At 44.1% G+C, this 20,181-nt stretch overlaps 1 protein-coding gene across 3 annotated transcripts; it reads left to right on the top strand.

Moving 5' to 3' along the window:
* The first annotated feature begins 492 nt into the window (after positions 1 to 492).
* On the top strand, positions 493 to 19,892 carry Nudt9 (nudix hydrolase 9). 3 transcript variants are annotated; one of them, XM_036200626.1, is made up of 10 exons: positions 855 to 889; positions 2,500 to 2,653; positions 2,960 to 3,148; positions 4,362 to 4,601; positions 8,972 to 9,067; positions 10,578 to 10,664; positions 13,117 to 13,228; positions 14,780 to 14,926; positions 16,098 to 16,182; positions 19,457 to 19,892. In XM_036200626.1, exons 4-10 carry the CDS (start codon positions 4,405 to 4,407, stop codon positions 19,633 to 19,635), a joined length of 903 nt encoding a protein of 300 aa, XP_036056519.1. In that variant the 5' UTR covers positions 855 to 889; positions 2,500 to 2,653; positions 2,960 to 3,148; positions 4,362 to 4,404; the 3' UTR covers positions 19,636 to 19,892. The 3 variants fall into 3 exon arrangements, with proteins under 3 accessions (XP_036056520.1, XP_036056518.1, XP_036056519.1); XM_036200627.1 differs by lacking the exons at positions 855 to 889; positions 2,500 to 2,653; positions 2,960 to 3,148 and adding an exon at positions 493 to 547; XM_036200625.1 differs by lacking the exons at positions 2,500 to 2,653; positions 2,960 to 3,148 and having other exon boundaries at positions 643 to 889.
* The last annotated feature ends 289 nt before the right edge of the window (positions 19,893 to 20,181 follow it).

Here is a 20,181-nt window from a genome sequence, read left to right as displayed (position 1 = left end):
GACCTGTGCCAGTTTCACTGTGTGCTTGTTTTAGGAGGGGTTTGGGATCAAGTGGGCCAGAGGCTGGCTGTCCTTTGGACAAGAGGATTATGGGAAATACTAACACCGTGGAAAGCAGCACGCAGGGAGCTCTAGGGGGCTCAGACCGGACTCCAGGCTTCGGATCCCTCCGAGTAGGTCCCAGAGGGGAGCAGGTCACATGACTGTGCGGACCACGTGACCGCCGGGATGCTCCCAGTTACTGCTCCCAGGCGGTCGCTGAGTCCGCGAGGATCGTACGATTCGAAAAGCGAGTTAGTTTTACTTCTGGAAACCAACCCGCTGTCGTTTCAGGAACCGTCACTGAACCATTCTACGTCTCCTCCTAACCTCGCACTGCTCATGTGACTCTGTATCGCCTTCCTCTCCTGATTCCCTTCCGCTTTGGCCTCGGTTCCTCCGCGCCCAGCCGCTCACCTCCGTGCGCCTGCGCACCCTCTCTCCGCGCCCAGCCGCTCACCTCCGTGCGCCTGCGCAGACGGGGGGCGGGCCCAGGCCTGGCAGAGAGGTTGGTTTGCGGCGTCGTCGTAAAGCGCTGTCGTGCACCCGGTGCGTCGTGGGGCTGCGGGCGCTGCGGGCTGCGGACAGCCAGCTGGGGGGCGGGGGGGGGACGTCGGCGTCCCGCTAGGGGCAAGCGCGGCCGGGTCCTAGTGCCCGCTGGCTACCCGGCGCGGGGCTCGCTGCGGGGCTCGAGCGAGGCCGGGCGGCTTGCAGACCCCTCGCCGGTCCCGCGCCAGGCGCCGATGGCCGGCCGCTCCCTGGGGCAGGCGGTAGCCACCGTGTCGCTCTCAGTGGCCCTCGCGTCCCTGACTGTGCGGTCCTTAGGCTGCCGAGGCATCCCCGCGTCCAGGTACCCCGTTTCTGGGACGGGCTGCGGCTCCCCCAACCTCGGGTGGACTGCGACCCCCACTTGCCCTTCCTGAAGGTTCTGTAGGCTTTGCCCGCGTACTGGATTTTGGGGGAAAAAGAAACAAAACAAAACTATCAGCAAGGACCTTTCTCGATCTCTGATTTTTAAATTTGCCGTCATAGATACGCCGCCACTGTTAATACATAGATCACCAGAGAGTTTAAAGAGCGGTTTTGTTTTTTCTTTTCGTTGCTCTGTGTTAGAGGTAATACTGGATACCTGTAATGGAAACATATATTCTGTTACTGTGAGTAGCAGATACTGCTTGCTGTGCGCAGGAAGGCGATTGACTATTGGCTTTTGGTTCTATTGATAGACTGGAGATCGAATGTATCCTCGCTCTTTCTGCTGGACAAGGTGGCCGCGACTTTCCTAGTGACTTGGGAAGTTTGTAAGCCTGGTTCTGTTAAGTTCTCCCACACCGGTGTCTGTAGCAGGGGTCCTAACCCTCACCTCCTTAAAACACATACACCCACACCTCAAACTTGACTGTATCCAGGAGGTAGACTATCACCAGGCTTCAGTTTCGCAGAGGAAAAGAGGTTAGTTAGTTCCGTGGCCGGCTTATAAGACCAAACTTGACATTTCTGAGGGCTCCGCTTACAGGAGTGACATCTTCCTTCACCTTTTTGAAAATAGAATCACTTCTACTGTAGCTTGTAGGCCTCTTTCATGGTTTCATCCGTTGTCTGTCTTCCTGACAGGTTAAAACCCCTCAATCAGAGTGTCCTCTGCCTGCTGGTGTGAATGAACTTCCTTTTATACATCTAGATGTCTTCAGTGGGGTTTACAGAGGGAAAAACTCAGCTCCCTGGAAGTCACTAATGCCATTTTTGTTGGTTGTTACCAGAACAATGTAAAGCTGCTTGGTGTTTATTCTTTGTTTTAGTAAGATGGGGAAGGGAACTCTAAAAGTAGTGTATCCAGAACCGAAACTGTGTGTTCAGAAGGAAAGCCCAAAGCTGAGTCAGCAAGAATGTGTTGCGTGCCTGCTACTCTAATATTGTAAACCATCTGGGGACAGGCAAGGGCAATGTATCATCAAGAGTTTGTGACTATAGTTTTCTTTAGGGGTGTGGCTGAGCTTAGAGCCTGGATCTGGATTCTGACTCAGCTGAGAATATATGACCTCAGTTGACCTATTAAGGTTCCCGAGTCTTTATTAGACTTATTTCCAAAATAAGGATTTTTGAGAGTCAGATGAGTGGGCAGAATTCCGTTGCTTAGAACAGGGCCTAGCAAGTGCACGTTTATCTCTCATAAGTTATAACGTCGAGATTTTCTTGAGTTCAAAGGAACATGCTGCTATTGAATTTCTCTTATTGCCAGTCTTAGGAACTGGTCTCTTCTTTGTAAGATGCATTCTGTTAGTTTCCTAATTCCTATTTGTTAGGGCAAAAATTTCTTGCCCAGATCTGTTATTCAATAAAAAAGATTTAGGCTCTGTATATGTGTGTGGTAAGTATCTTGTTCTAGTAGTCGTTACTGTCTCACATTGGGGAGCAGATGTAAATGGGGATCCCCCTGACTCTTCCTCCCCTCGCCCCCAGGGGAGGTCACAGGTGTGCGTGGAAACCTGGCTTTTTAGATGCCATGCGTCCTGGGACCCGAAGGCCTGACCTCTAGTACTCAGTGATCGGATAGTGGAAGCGCTGTCTCTCCAGCTCCACCATTTTTCTTACGGAATTCAATTTCCTTAGGAAAGTAAGTAGTCAGGCATGTAAGACCGAGACCAGAGAGCATGTTGACACAGTTCTGCTTACTTAGTCTAAATTGGGGAACAGAGAACCTCAGATTACTTAAATGCTTTTGGTATGTGGTTGGGATAGAATAATGAATTTTTCCCCCCTATTCCCATCCATGTAACTTATTTCTCATTTCAAAGTAGAGAACAGGTCTCTGTTAACTTTTACTTTTTAAAAACATATACCTGGAATCTGGTTAGATAAATACACATTTTTACATTTATGTATTTTTGAGTATGAGCTTTGAATGGTTTTTATTTTTCAGAGGATTCATAACTTGGATTTGCAAATCTTTAGCAGCTGAAGAAAGCATGTCATCAGATAGGAAAATAATGAAAACCCACCAGTTTTATTGGTTTGTGAGGCAGTCTGCTGAGCAGCCTGGCTGGCTTTGACCAGGTGGCCTTCCTAGCTGTCTCCACTGCTCGGGAATTGTACTTGTACTTTGCACAAAGTGAGTCAGGTTATATATTCTCCTACTTTTCACTGGAGCCCAGCCTCCCTGGGGTGGGAACCTCCTCGTTAGTTGGGCATGCCCTGCAGGTTGGGAGTTTGACAGTACCTCATGGATGCAGAGTACTTGCAAAATGAAGTGGTCGTGTTTTGAAAGCCTCTAAATGGGGTGACAGAACACAGCTTGCATTACACTCACAGCTATAGACGCAGACAACGGGGCAGAATAGGACCTACTAAAGTCAGGCGGAACAGACAGTCTGTCGTCACTTTCTTACAAAAACAGTCATCTTGTGTTGGTGTAACTCAGCAGTCACACCACAGGTAACTCATGCCCACAAAAACTTGCACATACCTTTTTACTCGTAAACTCCTGTTTGCATTTTTGCCCATGGCTGATTTCTCGTAACACTCCTGCCCCTCTTCTGAGAGGAAACAAAACTAACATTCTGCTTCTGTTTCCTCAGCTAAAATAAGTGCAGTCAATAGGCAACAATTATAAGATTAACTAGTTTGTGTGTGCATGCTGGTGCGTGTCAGTGTGTGTGTGTGTGTGTGTGTGTGTGTGTGTGTGTCCATATGGGAGCCAGAGGTTGATCCTGGATGTCTTCTTTGGCCCCTGAGATAGGGTCTCTCTCACTGATGCTGGAGCACACCCATAGGCTGGCTGGCTATTGAGCTTTCCCGGCCTGCTTCACCTCTGACGTGGTGGTGACAGTGCTTAGGGGCTCACCTTCTGTGTTGGTGCTCCGGCTCTGACCCGAGGTCCTTGTGCAAGCATTTTACTAACTGAGTTCTCTCTCCAGTCCAGATTCAGCTAATTTTCAAAATCTCAATTTTTGGAAAAGCCCCTTGTGGATGCTACATGTTCTTAACTTGAATTTTTTCTTTTTAATTTAACAGTGTTCATTCTGTGTGTGCATGTGTATGCACAGATGAGTGCGGGTGCCCTCAGGGGTCAGAGGCCTTGGATACTCCAGAGCTGGAGTTGTAGGTGTTTGTGCGCTGTCTGACTTAGGTGTTAGGAATCAAGCTTGGGTCCTCTGGAAGAGCAATATATGCTTTTAACCGCCAAGTCACCAAGCTCTTCAGCCCCAATTTTCTGATTTTTAAGTATTTGAAATTGAAAAATGTTTTGGGAATCTTTGAACTAGGTTCTTTAATTCATATGCTTTTAGAATGTTCATAAGATGCTTTTCTTATTTTCTCCTTAGAAACTCATTTCCATCCTGTGGATTTCACCTTAACGCCAACATCATGTCTGGTTCTAATGGTGCCAAAGACAATTCCCACAACAAGGCTCGGACATCTCCTTACCCAGGTTCAAAAGTTGAACGGAGTCAGGTTCCTAATGAGAAGGTGGGCTGGCTTGTTGAGTGGCAAGACTATAACCCGGTGGAGTACACTGCAGTCTCTGTCTTGGCTGGCCCTAGGTGGGCGGATCCTCAGATCAGGTGAGAAGTGATGTGAGCTGGGTGTAAGATGTCTACAGGTCATGTGTTTTCAGTTATGATTTGTCCCTAGAGAAATCATTTTTATCCATTCTGGGCATTGTTACAAGTCAGTTTCTACGTTTCCTTCAATCTGCCCAAACCAAATAATCCATGTTTGTTTACTCTTTGCTAAGTTTTGCGAGGATCTCTCCTAATAGGCATATCTATTTTGGTTTGAAATACCTGCTGTTTGTTTTGAAATGATAACAGTGGATGGTGTCTGTAGACAGAAGTTTCCCTATGTTCCTCCCGGCCCGCAGCAGCTTATAAAATAGTCTCTCAGAGGCTTAATATTAATTACAAACTCTTTGGTTTATGGCTTAGGCTTCTTGCTAACTAGCTCTTTCATCTTAAATTAACCCATTTCTATTAATCTATATTTTGCCACATGGTTGTGGTATTACCAGTCTGCTGGCATCTTGTTCCTCCTTGGGCAGCTGGATCCTGTCTCCCTGACTCCGCCTCCTTCACCCTGTGTGTCTCTTGGATTTCCCACCTGGCTCTTATCCTGCCTTACCATAGGCCCAAAACAGCTTCTTTATTAACCAATAGTAAGCAACACAAATTCACAGCATACCGAAAGACCATCCCGCAGCAGGTGTCTGTTTTTGCATGTCCTAGTTGGGTTAACAGTTGTACACCTCTGTTGTTTCTAGCAGAGCTAGGCTGGTATTTGAGGTTGTGAAAATGTTCGTCAGACATTTTTACAGATTATCAAAAACAAATGATGAGCGTAATAAAACAGGAAAGGAGAGAGACAAGTGAGGAAGGAGGAGAGGAGAGGCAGAGTGCTTTATGTTCCTGGAAGTGCTGGGTTGGTTCATGTTTCATGGTCATATTCTCTTTTATTCTCTTGCCAGCTTTGCCATGCTATAATCGACAAGAATTATATGTATTTAAATGACTAGCTCAGTGGTTTGTTTCACGAGTACACTGTGAAACGATGACCACAGTAACACCAGGTAACATGCCCATTGCTGTCCTGTATACTTCTTTTTGTGGTGTGGTGAGAACACTGGAGATCTGTCTCCAGCAGTGTTGGCTGTGGTCACTGAGCTGGACAGAAGAGCTCCAGAATTGATCCTCAAACGTAACCAAAACCTCGAGTCCTTGCCACATTATCTCCCCTATGTGCCTGCTATTTATGTTTCCTTCAATGATAAATATAACACAGTAGTAGGACTGTTTGCTTTCAGGAGCTAGACGGAGAGCTCAGTAGTCAAGAGTACTGGTTCGTTGTTCTTATGGAGGACTGGGTTTGGTTCCCAGCACTTACATGGTAGTGCACAGCCTTCATAACTCTAGTTTCAGGGGCGTTCTTATCTCCATGGGCAGCCTGGTGATGTATGTAATAAATGCAGGCAAAACACTCATGCATTTGAAATAAAGTCAATCTAAAAATTATTTTTAAAAGTTACTCATTCATTGGATTTATTTTAATTATTTTATTTCTTTGTTGCTGGTCATTGCTAAGTATCCAAGTGGTCTACCACTAAGGTACATTCTCAGCCTAAGTTTGTATTTCAACTTGTGTATAAAAACATAAGGCTGCACCGATGTTTGGATGCATGTATATATTTGAATCAGCTTAAACATAGCTGTCTCCTCAACCCTCCATTCTTTAAGTTGAAAACATTCCAAATCATTTCTTCTAGCCCTTTGAAATGGTCTGTAATGGCTCTGAAGTCACCGTAGTGTACAATAGCTCCAGAACCCATAATCCTATGTAAGTATACCTCAGAGTAGGTTGTTCTCCAACCCCTTTGTAGCAGTTCTTTCCTGTCAGGGCCGCCAGCTCAAAATCACTACACAGAGACTTAGTATTAATTATGAAAGCTTGGTCATTAGCTTAGGCTTATCTCAGCCAGCTCTTATAACTTAAATTAACCCATTTATATTAATCTACAATTTGCCACTTGGTGTGACCTTCTTCCATCTTGTATCTCCTGTGTCTCCCCATGTCTGAGTGGCGACTCCACCTTTCTTCTTCCCAGAATTCTCTCTCTGCTTGGAATTTCCACCTATACCTCCTGCCTAGCTCTTGGCCATTCAACTTTTTATAACAACAGTTACAGCAATACATCTTCACACAGTGTACAAATACCCTATAACATTTCCCCCTTTTTGTCTAAATAAAAGGGGAAAGTTTTAACTCTGATACAGTATAAATATATACAATAGGAACAATTATCAAATAAGAATTACATTTACAGTGTCCATTTGTATTTGGCAAATTTGGAGAATTTGTGACCGTATGTTGGTCTGACATTTACATCTGTGCTGAGCAAAATGACTTTAGGCTGGAGAGATTGGTGAGTGGTTAAAGTGCTTGCTGTAAGAGCGTTTGGACCTGAGTTTGGTCCCTAGAACCAATGTAAAAAGGCAGGGTTATGGGGGCGGGGGTTGGGGAGGGGGACAGGGGCTGGGTGCAGCATGAGCTTGTAACCCCAGTGCTGGAGAGGCTGGGATCATGGGATCCTTGGAGCCTGCTGGCCAGCAGCCCAGGATATTTGGCCAGTTTCAGACCAGTAAGAGGTTCTGTCTAAGAAACAATGAGTGGATGGCTGCTGAGAATTGATCCCCAAGGTTAACCTCTGGTTTCTACACACATAAACATGCACACGTGCATCCCTACCCCAGCACTTCTAACAGCGAAAATCAAACAAGTTGATTGAGGTCAATATTAGGAGAGGGTAACTAACTACAGGCTAGGAAGTGTAAGTGGGTGATTGGGTAGTCAGCAGCTACCCACACACAGTTCCTTAGGGAGTGAGTGCTGCCATCTTATGGCTCAGCGGGGGTTACCATTCACAATACTATATTTTATATGATTTATATATATAGGAACTAGAAAAGAGAATTTCAAAGTTCCCCATGTAAGGAAGTGGCAAATATGTAAGACGATATAAACGCTAATGACTTAAATTTGGTCATCACATTTTTATAAGTGTACCAGATGGTCACTGTATCCCATGATATGTACAGCGATTATGTATCAATTAAAAAGACAAAAAAAAAAAAAGCGGGTGGGAGTAGTGGCACACGCCTGTAATCCCAACACTCAGGAGGCAGAGGCAGGTGGATCTCTGAGTTCAAGGCCAGCCTGGTCTACAGAGTGACTTCCAGGACAGGTACCGAAACTACACAGAGAAACCCTGTCTCAAAAAAACAAACAAACAAAAAAACCCCCAAAAGCCAAAAAACCAAAAAACAAAACCATTTGCTCTGCTGGTGCCTGCGGTTTAGAACGTACTTTAACTCAGTTGCCTCCCGAGTTTATTCTCCTACACTCTGCTAAACTGCCATCACAGAGCCTCAGAAGGACAAGCCCCAGGCCTCCCTCATACAGAATCTAGCAAGTACTATATGCATATATGTAAACAGTGGACGTGTGGGTGCAGCGTCATCTGAAGAGAACAAGAAAGGCTGCATGTGAGGGCGGGAAGGGCTGAGTGCAAGTGCTGGGCATGATTACGGGAGAGGACATACAGCTAATTGTCATTCTATTCTAACTGATGCCTTCTTTGGTTTGGTGGTGGATAAGTGCATAGGAATATGTTTGATACAAGAAAGTGTAACATGTAATGCAGAACTTCTTGGCCTCTGTTCTGAATGCCCACGTTAACTGTATAGAAGGCCATTGAGTTGTCTGGGTTCTAGGTCTGGTTCATCTTGGTCTTGTTTTAATTTATTTGCAAGATTTTACATACTGTTTATTATAAAATCTTTCTGTTGAGGCGTGACATAAATGCAGTCCAAGTGCATTTCCGAAGTGTGCGGGTGCAGTTTAGTAAACGTGCAGTTCAGGTCATGACCTCCAGCATTTCCAGAGGACTATGACTATTTTTAATATGCATCATATTTACTGTATAATTGAGGGGATGAATTCACCTTTTGCGAATTTTGATGATATGTGGGTATTTGACAGCATTAACCAATATGCATTAATTTAAGGTATAGTCACTTGGAGGCAGTAGAGATGTCATGCTGTTCAGAAGGAACCTTTGGTTGGGAACCCTGTGGAAGCTGGCTGTTGGCGCAGTGTTCCCACAGAAGGTTCTGTGTTGCTGGTGTGATGTGGACATTTTGTTCATGTAGGAGGGGCTCCCTTCCTTCTTTCAAAAGGGTTAATAGGCCTCATACTATGACATCTTTTTCTGCTTTGGCTAAGAGGGTCTTTGCCCACCCCTAGAGCCTATTTTGATTGAATAAGATGATTTAGAAATCAGAACTTACTCTTAAATTTTTTCAAAGATACTGTTTATTATGAAAGCAGTGAGTTAGGTTGTTAAGCTGTAGGTGGTGTTTAATCATCGCCATTCTCATTGCAGTGAAGGCAACTTTTCTCCCAAATTCAATGAAAAGGATGGGCACGTGGAGAGAAAGAGCCAGAATGGCCTGTACGAGATCGAGAATGGAAGACCCAGGTGAGTGCTGGTATGGAGTGACTTAGCCTAAGATCTCAAGGGAGAGGAAGTGTTAGCAGTCTACAGTTAGCGTATCTGTAAGATCCAGGCACAGTATGTGACTACGGACATCTTCACAGAACTCCTCGTGCATTCACATATCTTTAGTTCCATTTAACAGGTTAGGAAAGAATGTTAGCAGTTTGCACACAGCTAGTAAGTGCTGGAGACAGGATTTGAATGTATTGCTTTATTATTTTATCTTGAAGGTTGAAATAAATGATTAAGTATAAAAAGGACTAAAATTTATATTTTCAATGGGTATTTATTAAATGAGCTAATAATGGCTTATAGTAAGAATTTATTCAAACATGTAAGACATGAGAGATAGTAAAACTCTTTGCTGGGTAAAATTGCTCAGTGTATAAAGTCTCCACTACAGGGCTGACCACCTGCCCCAGGGGACTCATGTTGGAAGGAGAGCTTGAGTCCTGTAGCTTGTTCGCGCTCTCTCTCTCTCTCTCTCTCTCTCTCTCTCTCTCTCTCTCACACACACACACACACACACACACACACACACACACACACTAAATAGAATGCAATTTAAAAGACAAGTAAAACGGAGCAATTTAAACATCAAGGCTCTTTTTGCCCATCTCCCGTTCCTGTCCTTCTATGAATTTAAAAAAAAAAAATATATATATATATATATATATATATATATATATATATATATATATATATATATATATATATATATATTTACTTGTCCAGGTGACTTAAAAAAAGTTTGTGAGTTTAGTGCAAAACAATATAAAAATGCATTCAGTTTCAACAGCAGTAATGCAGGTGGGTGTGAGTGCGGATTCGGCGATGATCATGGGGCGTGAGTGCAGATGCGGTGATGCAGATGGGGCATGAGTGGGGATGCACGTAGCTGACATTTTTTTCTGGGCTGTGGATTAGATTAAGAAATTAGTTGGGCTGAGTGATGGTGGCACATACCTTTAATCCCAGCACTCGGAAGGCAGAGGCAGGCAGATCTCTGTTGAGTTCAAGGCCAGCCTTGTCTACAGAGTGAGTTCTAGGATAGCCAGGACTACACAGAGAAACTCTGTCTCAGAAAAACAAACAAAAAGTTATTTGGGGGCTGGGAAGATGGCTCTGTGGATGAAGCTCTTGTTGTATAGGCATACAGACAGGAGTTTGGCCCTCCAGAGCCCCCACAAAAGCCAAGCAGGGGTAATCTCGGGACTCAAGGAAGGGACTGAACAGGATATCGCAGGGGTAACTGGCCAGCTAGGCAACCTCAGACTAGCCGATTGGCCCTCCCTTGATAAACTGGAGAGCTGTTGATGAAGACACCTCAGGCTGGATGTCTACTTCACGCCTCCACACATGTACATGCATACCGCCTGCACACATTCAAACGTGTGTACACACATGCATGTGGTCTCAAGCCAGACTTTAAATAATGAGTGCATTTAATTGATTGTGTGTTGTTTGTGGTCTTGTGTTCTTTTCCCCATAGAAATCCTGCAGGAAGGACAGGACTGGTTGGCAGGGGTCTTTTGGGGAGATGGGGCCCAAATCATGCTGCAGACCCCATTATAACCAGGTAAGGACCAAGTAAGGTGTTTGAGTAGCAGAGAGCTAAGTGATCAGAAAACACACAAATGTCAGCTCTGTGTTCGTGTTTTATGTGTAGGTATAGAACTGTGTTTGTACGTACACGGGACCTCAGGTGACATTGTGGTGTGCGGTGGAAGAACAAAGCTGTGGTTTTATCGAGGTGTTGTGGCTTATGCTTTTAATCCCCGTACTTGGGAGATTGAAGCAGGAGGATTGCCATGGACTTGAGGCCTGCCTGAAAGCCTCAAAATCAGTCAGTCAGTTGATTAAGCTGAGGTTTTATGTGGTAGGTGTACATCAAGCATTATCTACCAGGCATGTTCAACTTATTGCCTGAGAGCTGCATTCTGTGCCCAGTGATGGCTGTGAGTGTGGCCCAGCACAACCCGGGGTGATTTTTTTTTTTTTTTTCCACTCAAGAGCCTGTTTTCTGCAGTGTGGGCCTTGTAAATGACAAAGTCATGTTTTACATTGTCAAAAGCTTGCATATACCAGGCAGACATCTATTGAACATCTGTTTTTTTGTTTTGTTTGTTTTTTTTCTGCATTGAGTATGTACTTTGGAGAGTGTAAGAATTAAGGCTGTGGTCATGGAAGAGCTATAGCTTCATTTGTGAGGTGGGAAATTTAAAATAGAAAAGCATGAAATATGACGAAGTGCGGTCATGGATTGCCCAGCATTGGAGACACATCCTATGAAATACACCACTGTGTGTATTTCCTCACTGTGTGCCTGTCACACACTTGTACAAGCCTAGATGATACAGGCGAGTCACTCATTGTGGCCTCTTGATTCAGGAGACTCACTGGACATAAGATGCATAATATAGCCAGAGTAACATGTTGCAATGCTTTATAGTAAACTCATTTGTCCATAAAAACACTGAGGAAGGCATGATTGATAAAGAGCTTGATGCCATTAAAAAGGATCCAGGAGTTTTCAGTGGAATGGTGTAGGAAAGACCTGGGGGGCATCTCAGAAACAGACAAGTCACTCCTACCCCCTGGCTTCCAACGTCTAAAAGGGTACACTTACTTACAGTCTTACCTTAGAAGCTGTGGAGCACCCTTTCCAGAGGATGGTATCTATGAAAGCCGCACTTTAGTTTCAAATGAATGAGTTTATTAAGTGTAGCAGGTAAAAGGAAAAGGAAAAAATAGCAAGTAGAAGATGGTAACAGCGTTTTATCTGGTCTTTGAGTCATTTTGTTTCTTTAAGTGATCTTCATGCCTCTGTGAAAGTCAGTGAGCTCTCTAAAGTGCTAACAGGCTGTGGCATCGCCATGTTGAGCGGTATCCTCTGGCTCTCTTAAGGACACAGACTTGAGGATCCTGCTGTATGAACATTCACTGGTTTCTTTAGCCTCACACTCCACCTCCCTCTCACTGCTTAGATGTTCATTTTCTTGGACTAGTATTTTATCACTTGGTTATTTCTTATGTTATTTTGGGTTTTGCACTAATTATTTTATTTCTGTTTACTCTGCTCCTCAGTCTGAAACCTTTTCTTTTCTTTTTTCTTTTTTTCCAGAGCTGAGGACCGAACCCAGGTCCTTGCACTTGATAGGCAAGTGCTCTACCACTGAGCTACATCCCCAACCCAACCTTTTCTTATAATGTGCCACTTTGGGGTATAGCCCTACTCCAGAACCATGAGCTCTTTTGGGAGGAATTGTGGGTTAGATGAAACCTGGAGACCCATCTAACACTAGTGTGCTTTCACATTTCTTCTAGAGTGAGGATTCTATCGTAGGCTCTCTCTACCCATTTGTTATTGGAAGTACAAAGTTCTTACCTTTGTCTAGAAGACCAGTTTTAGAAAAAGTCTTGAAATTGGGGCTGTGGATCAGGAAAGGGAGGGGAGGTTTGTCTTCGAAAAAGAGGATGTGGTTAGAAAAATGTTTTCTGAACTGACTATTCCCTAACCACATAATTTAATTCAAGACATAAAATTAAAGTATAGGATGGAGGCTTTCCTCCCTCATAGTCTAAAGGTGGTATAAAGATTAACGAGCACTACTTTACACTCAGCTGAAACTACTTGGTAGCCTGCTTTTCTCATATCCCAGGGTGAGGTGCTCAGTCCAAGAAGTATTGCCAGGCCTTTTTATCACTTCAATTTCTAAAAGGGATCCTTGGTGGAAAATACCTTGCAACACCTTGAGAACCTTCCTTCAAATTATCTTCTGCTTTTAAATGTTTTGTGTTAAGGAGTAAAAATTGTGTGTAATCTAAATATTCCTTACAAAGAATACAGCATCCTCGTGTGAAGTAAACTTCCTTCTGGTTTATAACAGGGCTAAATAGATCATTTTTCTAATAAAAACAGGCTTAAACCGGCTGATTTTGGGTAAACAAGTACTTTGGTATAGAGAAAGCACCTTTATGGTGTTGCCACAGATGTAAGCTGGAATCTTGTCTTCTGTCCCCGCTCACAGGTGGAAAAGGGATGGCAGCGGTAATAAAATCACACATCCTGTCTCCGGGAAATGCATCTTGCAGTTTGTTGCAATAAAAAGGAAAGACTGTGGAGAGTGGGCAATCCCGGGGGTAAGCATGGCCCCGCCCTCTGCTGATGCTGTCACTGTTCATTGCTTAGCTCACTGGGAAGCTCCTGTGTGAGGAGGCCGCTCCTTACTCCCCACCAGTCTCTATACCACCGTGGAGTTTTACTATCACCAGGTTTAGAATGATGTAAGCTTTTAGGATCACGGACAGCTATAGCATCTTTGGAAGAACATGAACTTCGGGCTAGGCCGAGGCTCATGCTCTGCCCTGTGCACTTGCTGTGGGTGATGGAGTCCAGGCCCTCATTGTTAAAGTGAAGGTAGCCCTATTGACTTCAGAGAGATAGCCAATGAATGTTTGACATATGGTTGGCACTCCTATGTAAGGTCCATCTCAGTCCCCTACTCTAAACTCAGTTATATTTCAGTGTTATTGATTGAATTCTTCTTATTTTTAATCATAATGCCACTGGTTACAAACTTTTCCTGAAGTTCCATATCACCATCAGGAAGGGTGTACTTGTAGCCCGTGTTGACTTTGTGCCATTGATATATTTGAATACATTAAAATATGTATCATATGTGTGGTAGAGGCCTTGTAGTTTATGTCTTGCTGTATGAGATGGAGGTAGCTTGAGTGAAGATGAGTTTTTATGAATATACTGCTGTCGGCAAGAATGTGTTTTTCTTTGTAGTATAAAAATGGAATGGAATTATAGACTGTAGCTGACTGATCCAAGCTCAGGCTGATACCATGAACCAGTTCACTCATGCTAAGTGCAATAACACAAGAAAGGTTTTATTGTAGGGCATCACATTTTTGTCGTTATTTGAAATTCTGATCGGGAAGCAGCTGGTGTCACTGATCCGTTTCTGCGTACATCGATACAGTTTGCATCTCCTTCATTGACGACTTCCTGCCTTTGTCAGTTAATATTGTAGACACTGAGACAGAACAGATAGATACCCCTGTCTTCTGTTACATTTCAGTTGTGTAAGAAGGTAGCTGTGTAATAAGATGGATCCGTTAAATCTAAGTTTTATGTCAGAACAAGAAAATCTAGACCAGGACTGGAAGTAAACAGTGATTGAGAAATTGAAATTTTAGTTACAGCTGGAGAAGGCCCTTGGGGAAGGTGACATTTAAATGACATTATGAAGGAAGCGAATGAGTCGTGCCGGCTGTGGAGAGAACCGCCAGCAGGAGCGGCAGCTCTCAGCTGGAGTGTTGCTGGTGCCGTCTGCCAACGGTGCAGTCTGCAAATGCTGAGGAGCCGCTGTGGCTGGCAGGGACTAGTCAGTGCGGGAAGGGTCACTGTGCTGTTTCCTTTCTCCGGGCCTCGTAGTTTGAGTTTGGAAAGTCTGAAGAAATGAGTTTGCCTGGAACAGTCTGCCATAGCCTAACCTTGGACCAGTCACAGTGCACGCGTTGCCTTTCTTGGCTGCTGCTTCTGGAAACGAATGGTTTAGGAAGGGCTGCCCACAGGGGGTGGGGTAACTATGGTGGGGAAACAGTGCTACATGCCTATTGTACCAGTCAGTAAACATGTGTCCAGTAAGCCAAAGCTTAACTTCTTAAACAACGTGACTGTAGGGGATGGTGGACCCCGGGGAGAAGATCAGTGCCACACTGAAGAGGGAGTTTGGTGAGGAAGCCCTGAACTCCTTACAGAAGTCCAGCGCTGAGAAGAGAGAGATTGAGGAGAAGCTGCACACACTCTTCAGCCAGGAGCATCTCGTGGTAAGGGCTCCTGGGAGGCTCAGGCCCGAGTGCCGCAGCCTGTCAGCGGGGCCGTGGGATCTGCTCACAAAGCAGATTGTGCTTAACGTTTATATCCAGGCTTTAGCTCATCTGATCATTCACTACTTTCTACTACTTTCTTCCCTCTGACTTTTCTTCAGCTGAGGACCGAACTCATGTGACAAATAAGCTATTTTCTTACACATTGAGAAGCCATGGAACAGATCTCTCGTTCTCTCTCTCTCTCTCTCTCTCCCTCCCTCCCTCCCTCCCTCCCTCCCTCTCTCTCTCTCTCTCTCTCTCTCTCTCTTGTGTGTGTGTGTGTGTGTGTGTGTGTGTGTGTGTGTGTGTGTGTGTGTAAGGTTGGGGGAGAGAAGACTTTTTCACATGCCATTTACTTTGCTTTTTGAGAGAGAGGTCTCATTTGTTAGCCCCAGTTGGCAGGTCCGCAAGCCCCAGGGATCCATGAGTCTCCTGTGTTTGCCTGGCATTCACCTTACTGACTGAGCTCTCTCCAGCCCCAGGCTGGGTCTCCTAATTCCCTGCCTTGGCCTCCCAAGGGAATTTTCTGTTTGTTACATATGCTGTCTGGATCATGTTACATTTGTGCTGGATGACTAGATCCAATATTTTCTGTTATTAATAAGCTCTAAATTTGTTTTTAGATTTCTGTTTCCTAGGTTTGTCAAGAATAATATACCCTCCAATCTATGAAATTATAATCACAGAAACTTTTAAAACAGAAAAACACATACTATGGATGTGGCCCAAATTGACTCCCATGGTGCTGTTGAACTTGGGTGTCCAGCATACTAATCATATTCTACCACTGAGTTACACCTCTAGCCCCTCTCAGATTCTGTGGTGCTGAGGATTTTGTGAATTTTAAGTCTGCCTCAAAAGAGAGTATTGTACCCCGAAAACATAAGACAAGTCTATGAGGCTATGCTAAAGGTTGTATGTGTTTCCATTTTTTTGTAAGCGTTTTTTTTTTTTTGTTTGTTTGTTTGTTTGTTTTTGTTTTGTTTTTTTGGGGGGTGGGGGAAGTAAAGCCATGTAATATAACATACAACTATATGTGCATCAGGATATTTCCACATATTAACATAGTCTCTCCTGCTCACTCCCATCTCACCCTAGACCATTGTTTTTCTGTCCCCCTTGACAACAGATATATAAGGGGTATGTTGACGATCCTCGGAACACTGATAATGCATGGATGGAGACCGAGGCTGTGAACTACCACGATGAGACAGGTGACTTTAGTCTTAAACATGTTCCATTGGCTAGAGTTGAGGACCAGCTAAAGCCAGGATGTCTGCTAGGATGTCAGTACAGCTAGAGAATCTTAGCTCGTAAACCAGTTAACTGTTGAGTTTAGGGCTGTGCTTTTTGGCAAGTGAAGTTGTTAGTATTAGAATATTTAGAACAAAATCTGCAAAATTCTATCAGTGACTAAAATGTCCTTAATCTGTCGATGGCACATGAAGTTGGATTTGTAGGCTAAAATAATGCGGTTGAGAGCCATCAATTATTTAGTTATTAAACTGCAATTAAATTTGTGTAAACAAAAGCAAAAGCAAGTGGGAATTCGGATAGGGCAATTTGGCGGTGAAGGAAGAGATGACATTTATATTTATCTTGTTGTGTGATGTGTTGCCTTGGGATTGATGGGTCTGTAATAAGTGTGTGGTACATTTCCTCACCTGTGGGTCTTAGGGCTCTGGGAAAGACAGTCTGTTGTTACAGAAGAGAAGGGAACCTGCTGCCTTCAGAATGAATGACTTAGGATGTCTATGCATCAGCTTGCTCCTCAGAACACCCTTTCTTGCTAAGCTGAGTGGTGTTTTTAGCATTTGGTATTCATTCGAGGAGTGAGGAAATAAGCCATGTTCAGAGAACTCCCTGTTCTTCTGGCTCTTTGCTGAGCCACCTGATCTTATGCTGATCACTTGTCCTTGGACCAGCAGCTTAGACGTGGGAGGTCTCCGTTCACTCTGCCTTTGCTTGGCCTTGGAACTCCAGCACCAGTTAATCCCCTTCACAATTCATTGCTTATTTGTCACGTGCAATTGGAGTTTAGAAGGGTTTCTTGTTTAACTGCACACAATGCATTACTTATTTGTGAGGCTAAAAACAAATGACCTTTTTTCCAAAGATTGAAGGTAGATTATGTACCTGATGGGTGGTTGATATTAATTTTTCTGTAAAAAAAACAAACGAAAAAACTCTTTGCTTAAATTCCAAGTCTTTGGCCTATATAGATTGGCCATGGTTTATCTAACAAAAGGAGTTAAGGCAGACAGGCCTGTAGCACTAGGCTCCTCTGTCCCTGGTTTGCTGATTTGCCTTCCTCACACCCTTGGGCATCTCTAAGAGACTCCTTGGTAAGGTCTAAGGTGTGCCCTTCTCTCAGCTGATCCCTTGTTGGTGAAAGAATTGTACCCGAGGGCAGTGAACGGTGTGTTCAGGCTGGTTGCTGTGCCCCTCTCCCTGCTGTGATGGGATTTTCTACCTGAGCATGTGGCAGTGTGGCTCTGAGAACTGTTTTCGTTCGGCTTTCTTCTAATGAGAGTGGGAGAAGTAGCTGCTGAACCCTGTATGTATTTAAATATCAGTGATCAGTAGAAGAAAGTCTAGATATTATTAGTTCAGATAAAACACAGCATGCTAGAGGACTGTCCTGAGGTAACGGGACACTCTTAAATCAGTGGTTCTCCACTTTCCCAGTGCTGTGGCCCTTTAATACACTTCCTCATGTTGTGGTGATCCCCAACCATAAGATTATTTTCGTTGCTACTTCAAAACTGTACTTTTGCTGCTGTTATGAATTGTAGTGTAAATACCCGTGTTTTCTGATGGTCTTAGGGGACCCCTCGGAAGGAAGGGGTCATGACCCACAGGTTGAGAACCACTGCTTTAGCTTTGCACCAGTTGTGCATCTCTGTGAAGGTGTTGGTAGCTGGAGTATGGACAGATGTGGAGCTGGGATGCCAGCACTAGCACTTAGAGCCTGTGGCCACCCGTTGTCCTCTTTAAGAAGGACATCTGCTGTCTTACTGTAATGGTGATTTTGACATAGGTAAAATAGTTGGAACTTAGAGAATAGAATAGTTGACGTAAAGAGGAAAATATAAACCACCACCTTCAATTGCCGGCTTGCCTTAGCTTCTTCCAAACTTGGTGTAGCTTCACAAATAAATAGATAAAAGGTGCTCGGGCTGTGTGTTTTGTTTTGTTGCCTGGCATTTCACTTAAAAGCATATTATGGCCACTTGATAGTATAGCTTAGTCTGGTCACGAACTCATGGGCAGTCTTCCTGCCTTTGACTCCCAGATGCTGGGATTGCAGTCACGGACTACCATTTCAGGCCCATCACCTGCCTGTTTAATGACGTGACACTCCATTGTGTGTCTCTGTCATGCTTAACCTGTGTCACAAGGCGATAAGTTTGATTCTGCCCATTTTTAAGAATGAGAGATGGTGCAAGGGCTCAGCAGTTGAGAGCATTGGCCGCTCTTCCAGAGGGCCTGGGTTCAACTCCCAGTACCCTCACTGTGACTCAGGAGAGCCCATAACTACAGTTCAGGGATCCAGGGCCCTCTTCTGGCCTCTTCCAGCACCTGGCACACACATGGTGCACAGACATTCATGTTGGCAAAACACCCATGCACATTAGAAATAAATAAAGAATGTAGTATATGATGCTAAATGCTTATAGATGTACATAAAACATGCACATATGTTGCCTTGAATAGTTTATTCTCTACTTCCTTTGAATATTTTTTTTTTTTTGGAGACAGAATCTCTCATTATGTAGCCCAGGCTGGCTCTGAACTGATGGCAATACCCCTGCCTCAGTTCCCTGGGGTGCTGGAATTGGAGCACTAAGCCATCACACCTTGTTTAATGTAACTTTTGTTTTCAACATTAAGGATTTTGCCTGGAGATTCATGTATGCTAGGCAGGCACTGACCACTGAGTTGAATCCCAGCTCTCTAAACTCCTTGTACTTCCACCCGGAGCAGAGTCTGATACAGGCATTCTGAAAGTTATTAATTATATGCTCATCAGGGAGAATTCATTTTTTAAAGTACTGGGTAAACATTGGCAATTTATCCTATAGGAAGAGCCATTCACATTTCTAGCAGTGATGGCATTTATACATGTATAAATATAATTATGAATATATTATATTATAGTTTCTGATTTGGCATTCAATTATATAACAAACTACAAAATGAGTTATAAATTTGTTTTTTAGGTTTTCTTATATTTAACTCAGTAATCCTTCTGGAATTTATTTTTGTAAAGGGTTTCATATAGCATGGTATCTCTCTCTCAAGGAGAATAGTCTTTAAAGAGAAAAGTTTTCATCTAATATTTAATCAGTTAGAATTTAGGCATTTTGGAATATTATGGTTTTTAATTCTTTGGCCACCTAGTAACAAGGATTTAATCTTATTTGTAGTAAGACTTTTTGAAAATACAGAATTACATTGATCTTGGTGCGTCTCTTTGGAAACTAGGGGATACCATGGACAGCCTCACCCTGGAGGCCGGGGACGATGCCGGGAAGGTGAAATGGGTTGACATCAGCGATCAGCTCAAGCTTTATGCCAGCCACTCTCAGTTCATCAAACTCGTGGCAGAGAAAAGGGATGCGCACTGGAGTGAGGACCCTGCTGCTGACAACCATGGGCTGTAGCTCATCCGTCCGGTAAGCCAGAGACCATCTGGGAGTGCTGCAGCCGGCAGGGACACAGAACTGACTCCACAGAGGACGCTTGGGAAGGTCTGCAACCAGGTAAAATGAGCAAGTATGGTGAAGAACACTGAACTTTCAGCTTTCTCAAAGGATTAGAGATCGCCAGATTTTGTATGTACTTAAGCATGGCTGAACAAAATTTAAATAACGAGTGGTCTTTAGAGAATTGTAGTTACAATAAAAATTTAAAAACCCAACTGGTGGTGACTCTAGTTCTTACTGTTAACTCCTCCACTGCCCTTGGAGCTGAGTGGTGCCCTGCCGAGCTAGCCTTCCTCCGGAGGGTGCCGCTGCACGTGGGCAGTAGTAATGCCTGACCATTGCCTTTCAACTGTTTGCTTTCTGTTTCGTTTCCTGTGCGTGCAGTGCTGCCCGGGGAGGGCAGACCGGGCGTGGGATCCCCCGGAACTAGATTTACAGGTGGTTGTGAGCCTCCATGTGTGTGCTGGGAATTCAACCCCTGTCCTGGAAGAGCAAGCAATGATC

The sequence above is a fragment of the Onychomys torridus genome, chromosome 10, assembly GCF_903995425.1.
Source record: "Onychomys torridus chromosome 10, mOncTor1.1, whole genome shotgun sequence".
NCBI classification, from domain to species: Eukaryota; Metazoa; Chordata; class Mammalia; order Rodentia; family Cricetidae; genus Onychomys; species Onychomys torridus.
The sequence above is the reverse complement of the archived record's forward strand: the minus strand, read 5'-3'. Positions and strand labels throughout refer to the sequence as shown.